The 20,080-nt window shown below is 42.6% G+C and overlaps 2 protein-coding genes across 2 annotated transcripts in view; both read right to left on the bottom strand.

Moving 5' to 3' along the window:
• Positions 1 to 20,080, bottom strand: part of TXNRD1 (thioredoxin reductase 1) — a 134,619-nt gene that overhangs the window by 33,276 nt on the left and 81,263 nt on the right. The window contains 1 exon segment of the mRNA XM_017895322.1: positions 559 to 681. Coding sequence (XP_017750811.1) covers positions 559 to 681 — 123 coding nt within the window.
• Positions 9,732 to 11,220, bottom strand: EID3 (EP300 interacting inhibitor of differentiation 3). The gene has a single exon (XM_017895321.1). The coding sequence runs from the start codon at positions 10,995 to 10,997 to the stop codon at positions 9,999 to 10,001; it is 999 nt and encodes a 332-aa protein (XP_017750810.1). The 5' UTR covers positions 10,998 to 11,220; the 3' UTR covers positions 9,732 to 9,998.

The raw sequence follows: 20,080 nt of genomic DNA, 5'->3' as shown, positions 1-20,080 counted from the left end.
TTTTTTTGAGACAGAGTTTTGCTCCTGTTGCCCAGGCTGGAGTACAATGGTACGATCTCAGCTCACTGCAAACTCTGCCTCCAGGTTCAAACAATTCTCCTGCCTCAGCCTCCCAAGTAGCTGGGATTACAGGCACCCACCACCACGCCCAGCTAATTTTTGTATTTTTAGTAGAGATGGGGTTTCACCACATTGGCCAGGCTGGTCTTGAACTCCTGACCTCAGGTGATCCACCCGCCTTGGACTCCCAAAGTGCTGGGATTACAGGCGTGAGCCACTGCACCAGGCACAACACCCTTATTATCTCTGAGAAATCAACTAAATTTTAAAGTGAGTGGAAACATGTTCCAAACTACTGGGCCCTGTACTTTTATATAAGTAATGTATATTTCAATCTGGAAAAATGATTTATAAAGTGGTCCCTTATCATGCCCAAGTTAATGTGCAAAATGTAACAAGAGTGGATCAAATAAATTCCACAGAGAGCGGAGAGAACTCTGTCAGGGATGTTAATATTCTAACTACCACCCAGACAACACACAACACAAGGAGCCTTGCCTTAGCAGCTGCCAGGCCTCCTGAGCCACCTCCAATGATGATAAGGTCATAGTCATAGGACTCGGGAAGATCCTCAGGGCCGTTCATTTTTAGTAGCTTTTGAAGTCTGCCCTCCTGATAAGCCTGAAGAAAAATAACAGGAGAGAAAATAATTTAACTTAAAATCAGCAATGTCCAAAAAGCTTTGTAAGAAAACCTTTTCTTAAAGAAAAACAAAAGGAATTTTCAAAGGGAAGATGTTGTTTGATTTACAATTACAGCATACAGGTGGAAATATTCAACCTTCCTTACAGTTGTGAACTGCTTGCTTTATCTTAGTTTATTAGCCCCAAACACTGTCATTGCTAACTACTTTGAAGTGTTCGTATAGTACCTCTACATAAGTAAACCAGCTTAGGTCTAAATCAGGTTTAACCATCAGCCTTTTTTCCCTAGAATTTTTAAACTAGGTTTTAAAGATAGGGGCTTGGTAAATATGGGCATAGCTTAATCTGAATATAACAATTTTAAAAGATCAGCCAAATATTTATTTAAGACTTTTCTGTACTGTTTGGCTGGGGCATAACATCTAGAAAATCAGAACAGAACTGTCAATTGATACTGACCTGCATGAAAAGTTAAACGTGAAAGTTGCTGCTTTTGTAGGATATTTTAAATAGGCACAACTCTGCAAAGTTCATTCCTTTAATTACATATGCATGAAGTCTCCCATATTTAATATTTAGTTTCCATATACTTAGCAAGTAACAGACATTTATAATTTAGGTGTTAAGACTCTTAATTTTTAAAAAATCCTTTCATTCCACTAATATAATTCTGATACACATTAATTATATTTCAAATCGGTTTAATATGATATTTTGGCGACATATTTAATATTATCTCTTATTAAAATAAAAATCTATGTTAACAAGAGATAATGACTGAGAAAAGTTGTTAATAAGCACAATAAAATGTTTTCAAAAACTCAAGTCTTAGGCCAGGCGCAATGGCTCACGCCTGTAATACCAGCACTTTGGGAGGCCGAGGCGGGAGGATTACTTGAAGTCAGGAGTTCGAGATCAGCCTGGCCAATGGGGTAAAACCCTCTCTCTACTAAAAAAACAAAAATTAGCCAGGCATGGTGGCAGGCACCTGTAATCTCAGCTACTCTGGAGGCTGAGGCAGGAGAAGCACTTGAACCTGGGAGACAGAGGTTACAGTGAGCCAAGATCGCACCACTGGACTCCATCTCATTTAAAAAAATAAACAAAAAGTCTTAACTTTAATAACAAAAAGAGTCCCCCAACTTACCAGCCCAAACTGCACATTTCTGTCTTGCCTACCATCAGATGCAGAGGGTGAAAGGCAGAGCTTAGGGTCAACGGAAGAACAAGGTTCTTGGGATGTGGAAGGGGGTGCAGTGGAGCAATGTGGAGGAGGAAGCACAGCACTGTGGCTACCTGTTGGCAGCATGGCGGGCAAACGTAGTGCCTCAGGGACTGAAGGGAGAACACCTGGAAACCAGCAACAGTGGGGGCAAGACTGCACCACCCTGACAGTCTGCACAAAAGGTCTAGCATGAGAGGCTGGTATACACAGCCAGTAGTCATCAACTGGCATTATGGCCAAGGCTCCTCCTTCAATACAAGGCACTGTGGGGGAAAACCAATTTGGTAGTAACAGCCATTCGATCAAAGGATCAATTAAGCTTCAAGGAACTAGTGTGACTCCCTACTCAGTCTCAAAGAGCATGACTTACTGGTTTAAGAGTTAACTAACAAATGCAGTTAGATGTCCTGCTGGAAAAATAACATACAATCACTTTTAATCTCAACCTCATTTTATCTGCATGAACTTAGCAAAGATGGTGACAGAACACAATAACTGGCTGTCTAAATGAAAACCACGGTTCTGGGAGTTCCCCTCCTCCAACATACCTACTAGAACAAATACCAGAAAATGTATCCTCATGCTGAAAAGCCACATATTCCCTCCACCAATGTTTACAATCTGTTCCTTACTGAAATTCTGTATCTAACCTGGGATCTCCTGGTTCAAGCTTATAGTCAAATTGTATCAACCAGTGCACAGATTTTACCAAAAAAGCTCTGAATGAACCTCACCATTTCAAAGCACTGTAGGTAAAACTGGTAAGACCCAGGCAATTGAAGCATTCAGTTGACCTTAGAATGAAACATTATGAGGCTGAGCTCAGTGGCTTATGCCTGTAATCCCAGCACTTTGGGAGGCTGAAGCGGGCGGGTTGCCTGAGCTCAGGAGTTCACCACCAGCCTGGGCAACACGGTGAAACCCCATCTCTACTAAAATACAAAAAAAAATTAGCCGGGCGTGGAGGCGTGCACCTGTCGTCCCAGCTATTTGGGAGGCTGAGCCAGGAGAATTGCTTGAACCCAAGAGGTGGACGTTGCAGTGAGCCGAGACCGTGCCACTGCACTCTAGCCTGGGCAACAGAGTGAGACTCCATTTCAAAAAAAAAAAGAAAGAAACATTATGTTTTAAAATTTTAACCAAACTTAAAATTGAAAGTGCTATCATTCCATTCCATGTAAGTGGTACCTCACCTAAAATAAAAATAAGATAGAAGGTAGAAGACAGCTCCCCCAGACAGCATAAGAAGGTAGCACAGAGATGGAATAAGGAAAGGAGAAAAATGCTCCCATTCTCCTCCAATTACAATTGCTAGAAATTATGTCGGCTGACTGTGGTGGCTGCTACAGAGGTTCTCAAACATTTTCATCTCAGGACTCCTTTACAATCTTAAACCAGAGCTTTAAAATTGAGACTCCAGGCTGGGCACGGTGGCTTACACAGTATGTTCTCAAGGGTGGGGAGAATTACAAACCTTCTTTGTTGCCACATCACCTGTCACATAACCTCTGGAAAACTTCACAGTTTACATGCAAGAGAATTAAAGTGAAAAGGGCAGCTGGGTGCGGTGGCTCACGCCTGTAATCCCAGCACTTTGGGAGGCCAAGGTGGGAGGATCACGAGGTCAGGAGATAGAGACCATCCTGGCTATCACGGTGAAACCTCGTCTCTACTACAAATATAGAAAATTAGCCGGGCATGGTGGCGGGCGCCTGTAATCCCAGCTACTCGGGAGGCTGAGGCAGAAGAATGGCATGAACCCAGGAGGCAGAGCTCACAGTGAGCCAAGATCGCACCACTGCACTCCAGCCTGGGCAACAGAGCGAGACTCCATCTCAAAAAAAGGGGGGGACAAACAGCATCTTAGTATTATGAAAATAATTCTGACCTTAAAGTATGCCAAAAGGGCCTCATACACTTTGAGAACCACTGCTACAGAATATGAGTAGATGACCTGCAGGCATTCGTCACTTGTTGGCAAGGCTTACACATTAGATAGTCTTCCTTTTCTTCCACCTGCCTGTCATAGTAATCCAATCCCTTTCCCCAGCCCCACTCCTACTAAAACACTGCTCTAGGCTCCCCACAAAAGGGAACAATACAGAAAGCAATTCAACTGTGGCAGTCTTTTAAAATCCTGACTTTTCCCCCAAGCTTAGTTTCTATCCTTTGCCAGCTTTGTACTTTTTTCCCCCCCACCATTATAGATGGCTGTGGTGCAGAAATAACCTGCGTTAAAATACTTGCTCTACCACCACTCACAAGGCCAGGTGACTTGGACCAATCACCTAATCCTTAACGAAGCTAACAGGTTCCTGACCTCATCAAATGGCTGAGTTTAAGAAAGATAATGCATATTAGCATAGTGGCTGGTAGGAATTAATCCCTTTAAGTTACTAATTCCCCACCTCCTGAAGAAGGGAAATTGCCTGGAACTAAGTCAAGAAGTGCTGGAATGTATTTTACTGGTGTCCTCCGCTGAGTTTCCCTGCGTCAATCTCCACTATTTTGAAATGTCCTCTTCCTAACAAATCTTGATCCAGCACATAGACAAGACTAGCATGATGTTACATTATTTCTATTCAATGTACAAACATATTACCCTTCCACAGCATTCCCTTGGAGGCTGGCGGCTTCTTTAACCAACACTCTAAGAGATTCCAACACAAAAGGCCCATTTTATCCATCAAGTCTCTCTTCAGTTCCCAATATTCTCCTTTTCTTTCTTACAACTCCAACAACACATGTAGCCATAGCACTTAGCACAGACATTGTTACACTACCTGGGATGTCCTCTTTTCTCCACTCCAACCCCTTCATGCCCTTCAAGCTTAAATTAGAAGCCTTTACTTAACAGCCCTTGTGATATAGTTTGGCTGTGTCCCCACCCAAATTGAGTTCCCACATGTTGTGGGAGGGACCTGGTGGGAGGTAACTGAATGGGGGCAGGTATTCCCTGTGCTGTTCTCCTGATAGCGAATGAGTCTCATGAAATCTGACGGTATTATAAGGGGGAGTTTCCCTGCCCAATCTCTCTCTTTGCCTGCCACCATCCATGTTAAGATGTGGCTTGCTCCTCCTTTCCTTCCTCCATGATTGTGAAGCCTCCCCAGCCATGTGGAACTGTGGGTCATTAAACCCCTTTCTTTTGAAAATTGCCCAGTCTTGGGTATGTCTTTATCAGCAGTGTGAAAATGGACTAATACATCTTGAGTTGGGTGTTCCTCCTCTGAGATCCCCCTGCCACCATCACACAATCCCATCAACTCTGCAAGGGTGAGTATCCTGTCTTTCATCTCTGTGGCCCCAGACTTTGGGAGCACTACCACCTCACTAGGGGACAGTCTAATCTTAATGGAACCACCACCACATACGTGATCTATTGTTGATCTCACATGCAACACATGATTGACCTTATACAGTGCATGACTGTATTCTGGTAAATGATTTATGAAAAAGAGATTACATTTCAAATGCCTCCTTCAAAGAGCCTCCCCTTAACCCTTCTTCTCAGGCAGCACTTCAACCTCTATCCAAGCAACTCTTCTTCAGAGCTATCATCATTAACAGGAATATGTTGTCTTTCTCTACGATAGGGTGAACAATAGTTCTCCAATGTCAAAGTCTAGAACCAGTGACTATATTACATGTAAAGAGTGATTAAGGTTCTAGAGAGAGATTTTCCAGGATTATCCCACTAGGCCCAATATAATCACAAGTGTTATAAGGAGGCAGAGGGAGACTTGATTATAGTACTAGGAGATGTGAGGACAGAAGCAAGAGGTTGCATTGCCAGCTTTGAAAATAGAGGAAGTGGCCAGGCGCGGTGGCTCATACCTGTAATCCCAGCACTTTGGGAGGCCCAGGCAGGCAGATCACGAGGTCAGGAGATCCAGACCATCCTGGCCAACATGGTGAAACTCCGTCTCCACTAAAAATACAAAAAATTAGCCAGGTGTGGTGGCGGACGCCTGTAATCCCAGCTACTCAGGAGGCTGAGCCAGGAGAATGGCGTGAACCCAGGAGGCGGAGCTTGTAGTGAGCTGAGATTGTGCTACTGCACTCCAGCCTGGGTGACAGGGCGAGACTCCATCTCAAAAATAAAATAAAATAAAATAGAGGAAGTGACAGATTGTGGGCCAGAGAATGCAGGTGGGCTTTGGAAGCTGAAAAAGGCAAGGGAACAGATTCTGCCTCAGAGCTTCCAGAAGGAACCAGATCTGTTGATAACTGGATTTTAGCATCCAACTTCCACAACTGTAAAATAGTGTTATTTAAAACCACTAAATATTTGGTAATTTGTTAGAGCAGCAAAAGGAAACTAATATACCCACTAAAATATGAAATCATGAGAGGTGGGCAGTTTTCTATCCACCATTTTTCAACCAGTGCCTAGAACAGTGACTGGCAAAATGGGTATTCAAACAGTTGTGGAATAAATTAATTACCAATCACTTGGTAATACATTCTCCAGGACAAGGGTCTAAAAAGCATGACAAATGGTCAGAGACTCAAAGGAAAGTTAATGAACCATTACAGAGATATCACTACGGAGGGAGGTGGCATCATGGAATTTGCTGACTCTGAACTAGAGAGTGAGGCACTAACATGAGAGTCTACAATGAGAAAAGTTTTTTTTATACATTATCTCAAAGTCTTCCAGTCAGATGTTTATTCCCATTTCATATAGTATAGAGGCCCTCAGAGAGAAAGAAACTTGCCCACGAGCCAAGAATTGAGCCCATGTTCAATTTCAGAGATTACAAACCTCTTGCTTTTCCAACTATACTACATACCATAATTCATATCTCAAAGTACTTATCACAAACATTTTCTACTTTGATTCTTACTGTAAACTTAAGAGGCATTATTCCCACTTGGCAAATGAAAAACCTGATGTTTACAGGTTAAATAATTTATCCAAAGTACATAACTAGAATGTTATAGAATGAGGATCTGATCCCAGATCCTTTGACCAGCAAGTGGTTCTACCATTCAATAAAGTTCTATTATTTAAAAATATTCTCAAAATATTTTTAAAATATTCCTTAAAAATATTGTCCTAGGCTGGGCATGGTGGCTCACACCTGTAATTCCCAACACTTTGGGAGGCCAAGGCAGGAGGATTGCTTAAGTCTGGGAGTTCAAGACCAGCCTGGGCAACATAATGAGACCTTCTCTCTTCTGAAACAAAAAAATAGCTGAGTGTGGAGGCATGCAGCTGTAGTCCCAGCTACTCGGGAGGCTGAGGCAGGAGACTCACTTGAGTCCGACAGATCAAGGCGACTGCAGTAAGCCAGGATTGTGCTCTGGGGAACAGAGCAAGACCCTGTCTCAAAAAAAAAAAAAAAAAAAAAAAAAAAAAAAAAAAAAAAAAATTCTCCTACATTTCAGCTAACTGAACCTGCAAAATTTAAAGTACCCTAGGCCGGGCGTGGTGGCTCACACCTGGAATCCCAGCACTTTGGGTGGCCAAAGCAGGCGAATCACAATGTCACGAGTTCGAGACCAGCCTGGCCAATACAGTGAAACCCTGTCTCTACTAAAAGTACAAAAATCATCCAGGCGTGGTGGCGGGTGCCTGTAATCTCGGTTACGTGGGAGACTGAGGCAGGAGAATGACTTGAACCCAGGAGGTGGAGGTTGCAGTAAGCTGAGATTGTGCCATTGCATTCCAACCTGGGCAACGAGTGAAAACTCTGTCTCCAAAAAATTAAATAAAGTTCTCTACATTAGCAAGAAACAAGCAGATTTGCCGTTTGATTCTTAATCTCTATAAATTTTTAATTTCCTTTTGCTTCAAGGTAAGCAGTCACTTTAATTTCAAAATTTCAAAAATGATGAGGCAATCCATCACGCCTCATCATTTTACTGGTGTCATGCCAACCAGTAAAAATAGAAACAGTAGTGGTCAACTTTATATTTTAACAGCTATTAACTTTAGAGAAGACCCAGAAAATTACCTCTCCTAAGCCTCTAGATGATCTATTAATGCTTTTAAATCATCACTGTCAAATACTCCTAGTACAAGACATGAGGCATTCAACAGAGCAACTAATTGTCAGTAAAGTACTGGGGCGGGATCTGTTTGCTGTCATTAAGAGTACTTTTTCTTCCAACAGCAGATCTCTGCAAAACCCAAGGAACTTGGTTAGTAGAGACATGCTGGAAATGAGGATCACTGAGATCAAATGATACTTCCATGACTGCTACTATAAATCAAAGGATACTAGACACTAACAAGGGTAAGCGCTCTTTAGCATGTGAAAGGAGGAACTAATTTAGAAAATAATTGGCCAAGTTTCACAAGAAAGTTCTATTTTTGCTAAAACCACTACTGTATTATTGGTGAAGAACCTCATCCCCATACATGAAAGATCCTTCCTCTCAGTCTTGGTATCATTTGTTGAGTCTTTGGATTTCCCTTTCCTGTACCACTAGACTTACTAGGGAAGTTTGCCACTGCTACGCATAACAGACGCCTAAACCTTTGCCAAATTATTGTTTAATGGCAAAATTCCACGACTACCAAAAATCAAGCTCCTATAAGGATCAAAGGGAAGAAAGTTTATAGGCATGCTTGCTGCACCTTCTCAAGTTGTTTTCTTAATGACCCAAACTTTTGGCAATAATCTCCAAATAAGGCTGTAATTTATATTCTTAAAACAACTGCAAGCAACAGAAAGAAAAAAGCCTTTATGGCTTTACACTAAGTGAAGAACATCTAGATAAACTAATATGTTTTAGTTTCAAGCAGGGTCAGTTTCCTGGCATTTCAAACCCTATTAAGAAATGCAAAATTTGGCTCACACTTATAATCCCAGCACTTTGGGAGGCCAAGGCAGGTGGATCACTTGAGGCCAGGCGTTTGAGACCAGACTGGCTTCCATGGCGAAACCCCATTCCCACCAAAAATACAAATATTTGCTAGGTGTGATGGCACGCACCTGTAATCCCGGCTACTTGGGAGGCTGAGGCACAAGAATTGCCTGAACCCCAGAGGCAGAGGTTGCAGTGGGCCAAGATCGCACCACTGCACCCCAGCCTGGGCAACAAGAGTGACACTTGTCTCAAGGAAAAAAAAAAAAAGATAGAAATGCAAAATTAAAGTGGGACAAATATTCAAAGTTGTTACATGATGAAACAGTGCAGATTCTGAAGGACATTCTATCTACCAGCAAGACCACAAACGGACACTAGGGGCCAAAGAAATTCAGTAGATAAAAACTACAACTGGATAGCGAAAGATTTTGTGTTCAACGTATAATAGATAAAAACATCTTCTGAGGATACTAATAGATGAAGCTATTCAATTGTTGCCCAGCCTAACAATCAAATATAAGTTTTTCCATAAATCTAATGGTCCTCTCGTGCCTAACTTCTAACAATTCCATGCATTTGACCTTGCTATTCTCCTGCCTAGAATGCCTTTTCCTTCTTCGTGTTTCTACTCAACTTTCAGCCCTTAGCTGACACCTCAACTACTACAGCAGAGACACTACTTTTGCTGAGTCTAATAACAGAAACTGTTTAGAATATGGATACTCCCTCATAAATCCTGTCTTCTTTGCAATGACTTTTTTATTCTTAATGTTGCATATTAACTGCCTTACAGACAAGTTGTTGTTGTTTGTTTGCTTTTTCTCCCACTTTTGTTTTTTACCCACTCTTTCCCCAACCTGGTTAGGAACTCTTTCTGGGATTCTCTTGGTTCCCTGTGACAGAGAAAGCAATGTATCACAGAGCATCATAACTGATTTTCGTAAATTATTATGTTTTGCAAATTATCAAATATCCCTTAATTTGGTATCCAAAACTTGTTTTTATTAATAGTCTTAAAGGGCATTCAATAAAACACTCCCATAAATATGCCAACGAATTTTTTGTAATAACAGAAGATCATGACCTTATAAATTACTAAGAAAAATATGCTGCACAGTAAAACAACGTCTGATGTTCTTGAAGATAGTTTTCACTTTACAAGACATACAATATGTGCTTCAGTTTACATTTTAATCTCCATTTAACTTCAGAAAAAAACACAAAAAGGATCCTATACTAAGAAATCTTTAGTATGAGGAGTATGTAATCATAGCCTCAGAAATTTCAAAAGCTGCCACAATGTTTTTCCACTCCTGTAAAGTCAAAGATATGACTCCCTGTTTCCTGCCATGGCAACTGGAATCATTTCCCTCACCCATTTGGTTAACATTCATCGGCTCTAATATTGGCAGCCTGTCTTCATCAAGCCTTATTCTTGCAAAACCATCTCTTACAATAAAAGAAACATAAAATATATTCTCCACAGTACGAGAAAAAGAGTTTGGATCAATCACAAACTCAAAATAGGACACAGGAGTATCAGGATACTTTCGAAAGTAGGTTTGCAACAATCCCAAAATCCTTTCTACGTTTTTTTCTGTCGCTTCTGGATAACTACTCAGGTCCAACTTCCGCAACTTTGCAGGCATATTCCCATTTTCTTCCATCTTGCGAACTTTTTTCTGGTGTTCAAGTCGGGGCTTTGGTGCACAAGGTTCTAGTTTGAATGAACCAAAAACAAAATGGAATGTCTCAGCTTTTACCATCCAGGATGTTGCTTCCTTTTCCATCGCCTTCCAGAAGGAAAGAGCTATGTTATCACACTCACTCAAGTCGTCAGGCTCGCCTTCCATCCAATTCAGACCCCCGAACAGAAACAGAAAGTCACAAAATGCTAACTGATTAAAGAAGTTCAGGTCAGAGTTTAACTGCTTTGCCTTTTCTTTACCCAAGTCAGAAGCCATCACAAGAAACTGGGCGTCGAGGGCTGCTTCTCTGGTTCGGCTCACTCCATCAAACAAGACATTGGCTTCCTCCAGAGCCTCGGTCAAGGAGTTGTTCGCCGAGTTCACGATGTCCTCCCGGTTCTGCCGCACGCAGTACATGAGCTGCCGGTACTGCCTGCGGATGCTGCGGCACTTCTCCTCGTCAGGGGTGAGCTCCAGGAGTTTTGGGTCTATGTCGGCCTCCCCAGAGCTGAGGTCGTCGGAGCAACCCGTGACCCTCACCGCCACATCCATCTTCATCGGCGCTCCCTCCGTCGCCGCCGGCTTCGCCGCGTACTCGGTACTGGGGATGACCACGAGCTGTTCCTCTCCTTTCTCTTCGTCTCCCTTCCGGGAAGCTTTTCAACCGACATGCCGGCTACTGGTATCTCTGAAGTAACGGCCCTCCCAACTTGTGGAAACTGGCTGCAGTTGGGGCCGCGGACGCCCGCCCATGCGCATCAGCGGCCCGGCCCGGCGCGACCCGCCCCAGCACGCTCTGCGGGAAGACAGCCCCGCCCCAGCCCGGATGCGCCACGACCCGAGGCGCTCGCTCATAGGCAAGCGCCGCTCTCCGAACACGCGCAATAATGGGCCCCGACCCCAAACGCGACTTATGCCCGCTCAGGGCACAGCTATTCTTTTCAAAGCGTTTACCGACTGGATCACCTCACTTTAAAAAAAACACTTTTGGACAACTTTAGACAAAACTGTTGAGGAGACTAAAGGTCCTGCGCTTTAAAACGATCGCTGCCATCATATACCGCAGTGAGGTCGACCTAGGGTTTTGTTTTTTTGTGAACTAAATCTGGCTGGACTGTAACCGCCGGTAAGGCCAAGGCCCGTGAAAAGCAGAAACTCCATTAAATAGGCTGAACTCTCAGTTCTTTTGCAAGGTGGTGTTTAGACTTATTATACAAATGTAAATCGGGTTAATTACTTTCACAGGTCCTCTTTAAAACCAAACCCCTCCATCACCCCATCCCGACGATCTGTGGGGTCGGGGAGCCTCCAGTATGCGTGCTAACCCCTGCAGGAAACTGGGTGCTCGCATTACTCAAGTGAACTTTGGTTCTCCACCATCCAGGAGTGGAAGAATAGAATGATGGGTAGAGATCTCTGCAAAAGAGCTATTTACTTGGAAGGTTGCCAACATCTAAAGGCCACCGACACTGAATGTGTAGGAACTCTGAACCCTAAAAGGTGAGCAAAGCTATAAAGATTTCAGAAACAATCTAAGGATATGAAAGCTTAATCTGTAAACTGGGTGACTAATCTGCGTTGGAAAATTTACCCATTGGATTTAATGGGGTCACTGGAAACTCAAGTGCAGTTAATCACAGGACTCCTCTTATCTGTCTCACCAGTAGCAAATAGCAAAGTATACTTAACAACGGGAATTAATACATCTGGTTTTAAAGAGAACATGCACACAACCAACCCATGGGCATCAACAGCTTTTCAAACCTGCAGCAGGTGCACCTTAAAAAAAGACATCCACAACTGCACCTGTCCAACTGCCAGTTTCACAGCACCAGGAAGTAAATTAGCCCTACCATCCTTTATGCAGATAGACTTGTTCATATTTCTTTAGCATTAGCAGAAGGTTTTTTGCAAATGTATAAACACCAAAATCTAGTAGTATTAAGTTACTCCAAAATCCTTATATTACCATTTGCCCCAATTATTTTATTAACTAGGGGTAATTCAGGGAAATACATGCATTTTCAAAACACCATGCATTACAGTTAGTTGTACATATATATGATCCTACGCTATTAGATTGTTGGCTTCTCAAAACAAAAGCTGGGTTTTACATCTTCCAAACATAGCTGTTTTACATGGATGCACTTATGTACTAAATGTATAAATTAAAATAGATTTAAAACTGTCCCAGCATCTACTGCAAGTTATTTGGCAGCAAAGATTAAGTTCACAGATTCGTGGAAGTAATCCTATACACTGAAAGGAAAAGTTGACTGCTCTTCAGAAAAGTTATTATCCCTCTTCTGAAATAAAGGAACAATGAAAGATAGGTAAGTTGAGACCCAGGATCATTAAAGTATCATATCTTTCCCAAATCTGGCCAATTACAAACCAGTATTTAAACTTGTTTTAAATATTAGGTGAAAATACAGCTAAGAATTCCAAGACCCAAATCCAAAAAAGTCTGCTTTTACAGTGAACGATATTCTTAGGAGCTGCTCACATCCACTTTAAATTCAACAGTAGCTATTTACGAAGATAAGCCAACCCTTCCCACCCTATGGTGCCTATTTTCTCCAGGCTCGGAGGAAGGAAAATAGGCTGACACCAATTTGCTACCTAAAGATCCTTTCATCTAAGAATTTCAAAATGCCTTAGAAAACTATATTCTCCCAACCTACTTATAAAGTATTACTAATACCATTTACAGGGATTTCTCAGGAGATAACAGCCCACACAATTTGCTCAGAGCAACAGAGCATACCAAGGCAAGCATTATTAAGTTGTGATTTACAGTGCTGAGTGCTTTCTATGCTAGATCTCCAAGTACATTATTAACATGTAACTTAGATCATCCTAAGAAAGGCAGACTTGCATCATATTCCACCTTTAAAACTCTGCCTTTAGGCCGGGCGCAGTGGCTCAGCACTTTGGGAGGCTGAGGTGGGTGGATCACCTAAGGTCAGGAGTTTGAGACCAGCCTGATCAATATGGAGAAACCACGTCTCTACTAAAATAGAAAATTAGCTGGATGTGGTGGCACATGCCTGTAATCCCTGCTACTCAGGAGGCTGAGGCAGGAGAATCGCTTGAACCTGGGAGGCGGAGGTTGTGGGTGAGCCAAGATGGCACCATTGTACTCCAGCCTGGGGAACAAGAGGGAAANGGTCAGAGTTTAACTGCTTTGCCTTTTCTTTACCCAAGTCAGAAGCCATCACAAGAAACTGGGCGTCGAGGGCTGCTTCTCTGGTTCGGCTCACTCCATCAAACAAGACATTGGCTTCCTCCAGAGCCTCGGTCAAGGAGTTGTTCGCCGAGTTCACGATGTCCTCCCGGTTCTGCCGCACGCAGTACATGAGCTGCCGGTACTGCCTGCGGATGCTGCGGCACTTCTCCTCGTCAGGGGTGAGCTCCAGGAGTTTTGGGTCTATGTCGGCCTCCCCAGAGCTGAGGTCGTCGGAGCAACCCGTGACCCTCACCGCCACATCCATCTTCATCGGCGCTCCCTCCGTCGCCGCCGGCTTCGCCGCGTACTCGGTACTGGGGATGACCACGAGCTGTTCCTCTCCTTTCTCTTCGTCTCCCTTCCGGGAAGCTTTTTCAACCGACATGCCGGCTACTGGTATCTCTGAAGTAACGGCCCTCCCAACTTGTGGAAACTGGCTGCAGTTGGGGCCGCGGACGCCCGCCCATGCGCATCAGCGGCCCGGCCCGGCGCGACCCGCCCCCAGCACGCTCTGCGGGAAGACAGCCCCGCCCCAGCCCGGATGCGCCACGACCCGAGGCGCTCGCTCATAGGCAAGCGCCGCTCTCCGAACACGCGCAATAATGGGCCCCGACCCCAAACGCGACTTATGCCCGCTCAGGGCACAGCTATTCTTTTTCAAAGCGTTTACCGACTGGATCACCTCACTTTAAAAAAAACACTTTTGGACAACTTTAGACAAAACTGTTGAGGAGACTAAAGGTCCTGCGCTTTAAAACGATCGCTGCCATCATATACCGCAGTGAGGTCGACCTAGGGTTTTGTTTTTTTGTGAACTAAATCTGGCTGGACTGTAACCGCCGGTAAGGCCAAGGCCCGTGAAAAGCAGAAACTCCATTAAATAGGCTGAACTCTCAGTTCTTTTGCAAGGTGGTGTTTAGACTTATTATACAAATGTAAATCGGGTTAATTACTTTCACAGGTCCTCTTTAAAAACCAAACCCCCTCCATCACCCCATCCCGACGATCTGTGGGGTCGGGGGAGCCTCCAGTATGCGTGCTAACCCCTGCAGGAAACTGGGTGCTCGCATTACTCAAGTGAACTTTGGTTCTCCACCATCCAGGAGTGGAAGAATAGAATGATGGGTAGAGATCTCTGCAAAAAGAGCTATTTACTTGGAAGGTTGCCAACATCTAAAGGCCACCGACACTGAATGTGTAGGAACTCTGAACCCTAAAAGGTGAGCAAAGCTATAAAGATTTCAGAAACAATCTAAGGATATGAAAGCTTAATCTGTAAACTGGGTGACTAATCTGCGTTGGAAAATTTACCCATTGGATTTAATGGGGTCACTGGAAACTCAAGTGCAGTTAATCACAGGACTCCTCTTATCTGTCTCACCAGTAGCAAATAGCAAAGTATACTTAACAACGGGAATTAATACATCTGGTTTTTAAAGAGAACATGCACACAACCAACCCATGGGCATCAACAGCTTTTCAAACCTGCAGCAGGTGCACCTTAAAAAAAGACATCCACAACTGCACCTGTCCAACTGCCAGTTTCACAGCACCAGGAAGTAAATTAGCCCTACCATCCTTTATGCAGATAGACTTGTTCATATTTCTTTAGCATTAGCAGAAGGTTTTTTGCAAATGTATAAACACCAAAATCTAGTAGTATTAAGTTACTCCAAAATCCTTATATTACCATTTGCCCCCAATTATTTTATTAACTAGGGGTAATTCAGGGAAATACATGCATTTTTCAAAACACCATGCATTACAGTTAGTTGTACATATATATGATCCTACGCTATTAGATTGTTGGCTTCTCAAAAACAAAAGCTGGGTTTTACATCTTCCAAACATAGCTGTTTTTACATGGATGCACTTATGTACTAAATGTATAAATTAAAATAGATTTAAAACTGTCCCAGCATCTACTGCAAGTTATTTGGCAGCAAAGATTAAGTTCACAGATTCGTGGAAGTAATCCTATACACTGAAAGGAAAAGTTGACTGCTCTTCAGAAAAAGTTATTATCCCTCTTCTGAAATAAAGGAACAATGAAAGATAGGTAAGTTGAGACCCAGGATCATTAAAGTATCATATCTTTCCCAAATCTGGCCAATTACAAACCAGTATTTAAACTTGTTTTAAATATTAGGTGAAAATACAGCTAAGAATTCCAAGACCCAAATCCAAAAAAGTCTGCTTTTACAGTGAACGATATTCTTAGGAGCTGCTCACATCCACTTTAAATTCAACAGTAGCTATTTACGAAGATAAGCCAACCCTTCCCACCCTATGGTGCCTATTTTCTCCAGGCTCGGAGGAAGGAAAATAGGCTGACACCAATTTGCTACCTAAAGATCCTTTCATCTAAGAATTTCAAAATGCCTTAGAAAACTATATTCTCCCAACCTACTTATAAAGTATTACTAATACCATTTACAGGGATTTCTCAGGAGATAACAGCCCACACAATTTGCTCAGAGCAACAGAGCATACCAAGGCAAGCATTATTAAGTTGTGATTTACAGTGCTGAGTGCTTTCTATGCTAGATCTCCAAGTACATTATTAACATGTAACTTAGATCATCCTAAGAAAGGCAGACTTGCATCATATTCCACCTTTAAAACTCTGCCTTTAGGCCGGGCGCAGTGGCTCAGCACTTTGGGAGGCTGAGGTGGGTGGATCACCTAAGGTCAGGAGTTTGAGACCAGCCTGATCAATATGGAGAAACCACGTCTCTACTAAAAATAGAAAATTAGCTGGATGTGGTGGCACATGCCTGTAATCCCTGCTACTCAGGAGGCTGAGGCAGGAGAATCGCTTGAACCTGGGAGGCGGAGGTTGTGGGTGAGCCAAGATGGCACCATTGTACTCCAGCCTGGGGAACAAGAGGGAAACTCCGCCTCCCAAAAAAAAAAAAAAAAAAAAAAATCTGCCTTTAGACATTTACTACAAAGTGAAACAATCTCAAGTTTAATAATTTTCCCCAATCATATAAAGAATGGGATTTCCATGCTGGTGCATCTTTAAATCATTAAACAGTGATTTCCTAACCTAAGGTCCAAGTGCTACTAATAATTATTTAAATGAAGCTTAAGAAGAAGAAACTGCACTGCTGATAAATTTGTCTGTGACTAGGAACAGAGAGCAAGAAGTGCACTGGTCCTTCAAAGCAATCGATGGAGTCTACCTTATTCCCACAGTATAGACTAGTTCAGGCAGCCATGAGACTGAGTTGCCTCAGAGATAATTTAGCTCCCCTCTTCCCCCTTTTTCCTCTTTCTTCGCTCAAGAGTTGCTAGTCAGGGTTCAATACAACCCTCTATTTCCTTTCCTCTTTTCTTCAGTCTTTTCTCCTATATTTTCAGTTCCTTTTCTAGCCTTTTCTAGGAGTTTAGGTTAATTCCAAGCACTCTGAGCTCTTTTCCACAACCCATACTGCTCAACACAAACGTGACAGGGTGAATGACAAAGGTCACATGTCTCCCTGTAACCAAATAAAGGAAGAAGTCACATGGAGTCCACTATTTTTCTCCAATAAGGTTTTGCTGTAAGACTTATCTCTAACAAATGGATTTTTAATAGACTTTTGGAGCCAAAGCCAGGAATCAGTCAAGTTTGAGTCCCACACACTAACATACACACTTATCCTATCAGCTATCTCCCTAAACTTTTCTATTCCTTCTTTCATAGCAGCTTTTCTCCCTTCATACCACCAGGGTATCTGTTTAATACTGAGTTGTGAAGACATGTGGTAAAAGTCCTAGTTTGATTTGCCAGAGTTAGCAGGACATTAGGTATAGTTTCTCTTCCATCTTAATTTTTTTTGGGGGGGGGACGGAGTCTTGCTCTTGTCGTCCAGGCTGGAGTGCAATGGCATGATCTCAGCTCACTGCAACCTACACCTCCTGGATTCAAATGATTCCCCTGCCTCAGCCTCCCAAGTAGCTGGGATTACAGGCGTGAGCCACCACACCAGGCTACTTTTTGTATTTTTAGTAGAGATGGGGTTTCAGCATGTTGACCAGGCTGGTCTCGAACTGCTGATCTCGTGATCCGCCCACCTCAGCCTCCCAAAGTGTTGGGATTACAGGTGTGAGCCACCATGCCTGGCAGTTTCTCTTTCATCTTAATTTTCTTTAAAGTTATGTTTGTGTGTACATATTTTGTGTTTTCTTTTTTTATTATTAAAGGTGAACTTTGCTATGATAAGACAGATGTATTTTTTTTATGAAAATTAGTTTTTGAAAAGACCACAGACTGTGGGAGGGGACAATCTAGGTTCCAATCTTGACCTATTAGCTATGAGTATTATCTTAGCCAGCTTACTTAACCTCTCAGCCTCCAGTGTCTTTATTTATAAGACAGGAATACTACTACAGTTGACCCTTGAAGGAAACAGCTTTGAACTGCACAGATCCACTTATACCAAAGCGATAAAAAATACAGCATTTACCCAGGTCTGCCTGCTCCTTAAAGAGGAAAAAGCTTGTGAGAAATAAAGAAATACTGAGATGTGAAACCTGTGAATATGGAGAGCTGACTTTCCATATATGCTAGTTGCACAGGGCAGACTTTGGGACTTGAGTGTGTATGAATTTGGGTATACACAAGAGTCCTGGAACCAATCCCCTGAGGATACCAAGGGACAACTGTATTTATACCATATAATTACTATAGTGAATGAAAATTATGTAATGTATCTGACAGTGTTTTCAACTACTAAGTAGGTACTTAATAAATCAAACAATCCTAAAGATAGCAAATATTTAAAAACTATTACAAACCAGTAGTTTCACTTCTGAATGCTGCTTTAGAAACAGAAAAAAAATTTTTTTAATTTTTTTTGTTTATTTGTTTGAGGCGGAGTCTTGCTCGATTGACCAAGCTAGAGTGCAATGGTGTGATCTCGACTCACTGCAACCTCCGCCTCCCGGGTTCAAGTGATTCTCCTGCCTCAGCCTCCCCAGTAACTGGGATTACAGACGTGCAAGCTAGAGTGCAATGGTATGATCTCAACTCACTGCAACCTCTGCCTCCCAGGTTCAAGTGATTCTCCTGCCTCAGCCTCCCCAGTAGCTGGGATTACAGACGTGCGCCACCATGCCCGGCTAAGTTTTGTATGATGGGGTTTCTCCATGTTGGCCAGGCTAGTCTCAAACTCCTGATCTCGTGATCCACCCGCCTCAGCCTCCCAAAGTGCTGGAATTACAGGTGTGAGTCACTGCGCCTGGCCCCAGAAAAATATTTTTAAAGGTTAAATCAGTAAGGAGGAACACAGGAATATATTCCACTATAACAAATACTAGTGAAAAGAAATTTGCCATATAACAAAATTTTAAAAACCTACTAAGGCTTCAACTATTCAAAGTGTGTACAGTAACACTTAGAAGGGTAAACCTCTGTACCAGACATTCTGAAGCAGATCCACAAATAGTCTGAGTTTATATGCAAAATTATTTATGTGCATTTTTCTCAGGAATAGCTCCTTAGATTTCAGCAGATTCTTTTAAGTCTAGTATCCAAAAGAGCCTTTGAATAACTGCTTTATTCAAATAAGAGGGCATTATTATTAGAGAAGTAAAAGAGGCTCACTAAACAATCTGGACTCACTCATTTGAAATACTTTGGAGTAGATAAAATCTCCACCCTTGCTCTATGGTCAAATCATATACTTAATGACACTTTAAAAACCCAGTGCTGGTTGACTTGCCAAGCCTCAAGAATATAAACAAGGGTGTGAGATGAAAAGAACAACTTTTCAGGTTATAAGAACCTCCACAACACCTCAAAAGACAGCAATGACTAGGTGTGTTATTTTGATAGACAGGGAGGTAAGAAGCACTGGGTGTGTGGCTACTAAAGGATGCAGCATTCAAGGAACTCCACTCAGGGATCAAATGAAAAATGTCTGATTAGTTGTCACTTACTTTCTTCAGCAATTGTAACGTAAGTCTATCAGATGTCTCACTCTGCCATATAGAGTGGTTGTCATCATTAAAAACAAAATCAGGCCGGGTGTGGTGGCTCACACCTGTAATCTCAGCACTTTGGGAGGCTGAGGCAGGCAGCTCACAAGAGGTCGGGAGTTCGAGACCAATCTGACCAATAGAGAGAAACCCTGTCTCTACTAAAAATACAAAATTAGCTGGGTGTGGTGGCGCACGCCTATAATCCCAGCTACTCAGGAGATTGCGGCAGGAGAAGTGCTTGAACCAGGGAGGCGGAGGTTGCAGTGAACTGAGGTCGCACCACTGCACTCCAGCCTGGGGGACAGAGAGAGACTCCATTTCAAAAAAAATAATAATAATAAATATAAATTTATTTGTCAACAAGTGTTTGTATATTACCTTTTTTTTTTTTTGAGATGGAGTTTTGCTCTTGTTGCCCAGGCTGGAGGGCAATGGCCCGATC

Source organism: Rhinopithecus bieti, unplaced genomic scaffold (genome assembly GCF_001698545.2).
Source record: "Rhinopithecus bieti isolate Rb0 unplaced genomic scaffold, ASM169854v2 scaffold_24306, whole genome shotgun sequence".
Classification (NCBI taxonomy): Eukaryota; Metazoa; Chordata; class Mammalia; order Primates; family Cercopithecidae; genus Rhinopithecus; species Rhinopithecus bieti.
This window is presented reverse-complemented; position numbering and strand designations above follow the sequence as displayed.

What these genes read in the sequence shown, in the direction of transcription:
- EID3 (XM_017895321.1), bottom strand. Translation starts at nt 10,997, where the DNA reads ATGAAGATGGATGTGGCGGTGAGGGTCACGGGTTGCTCCGACGACCTC.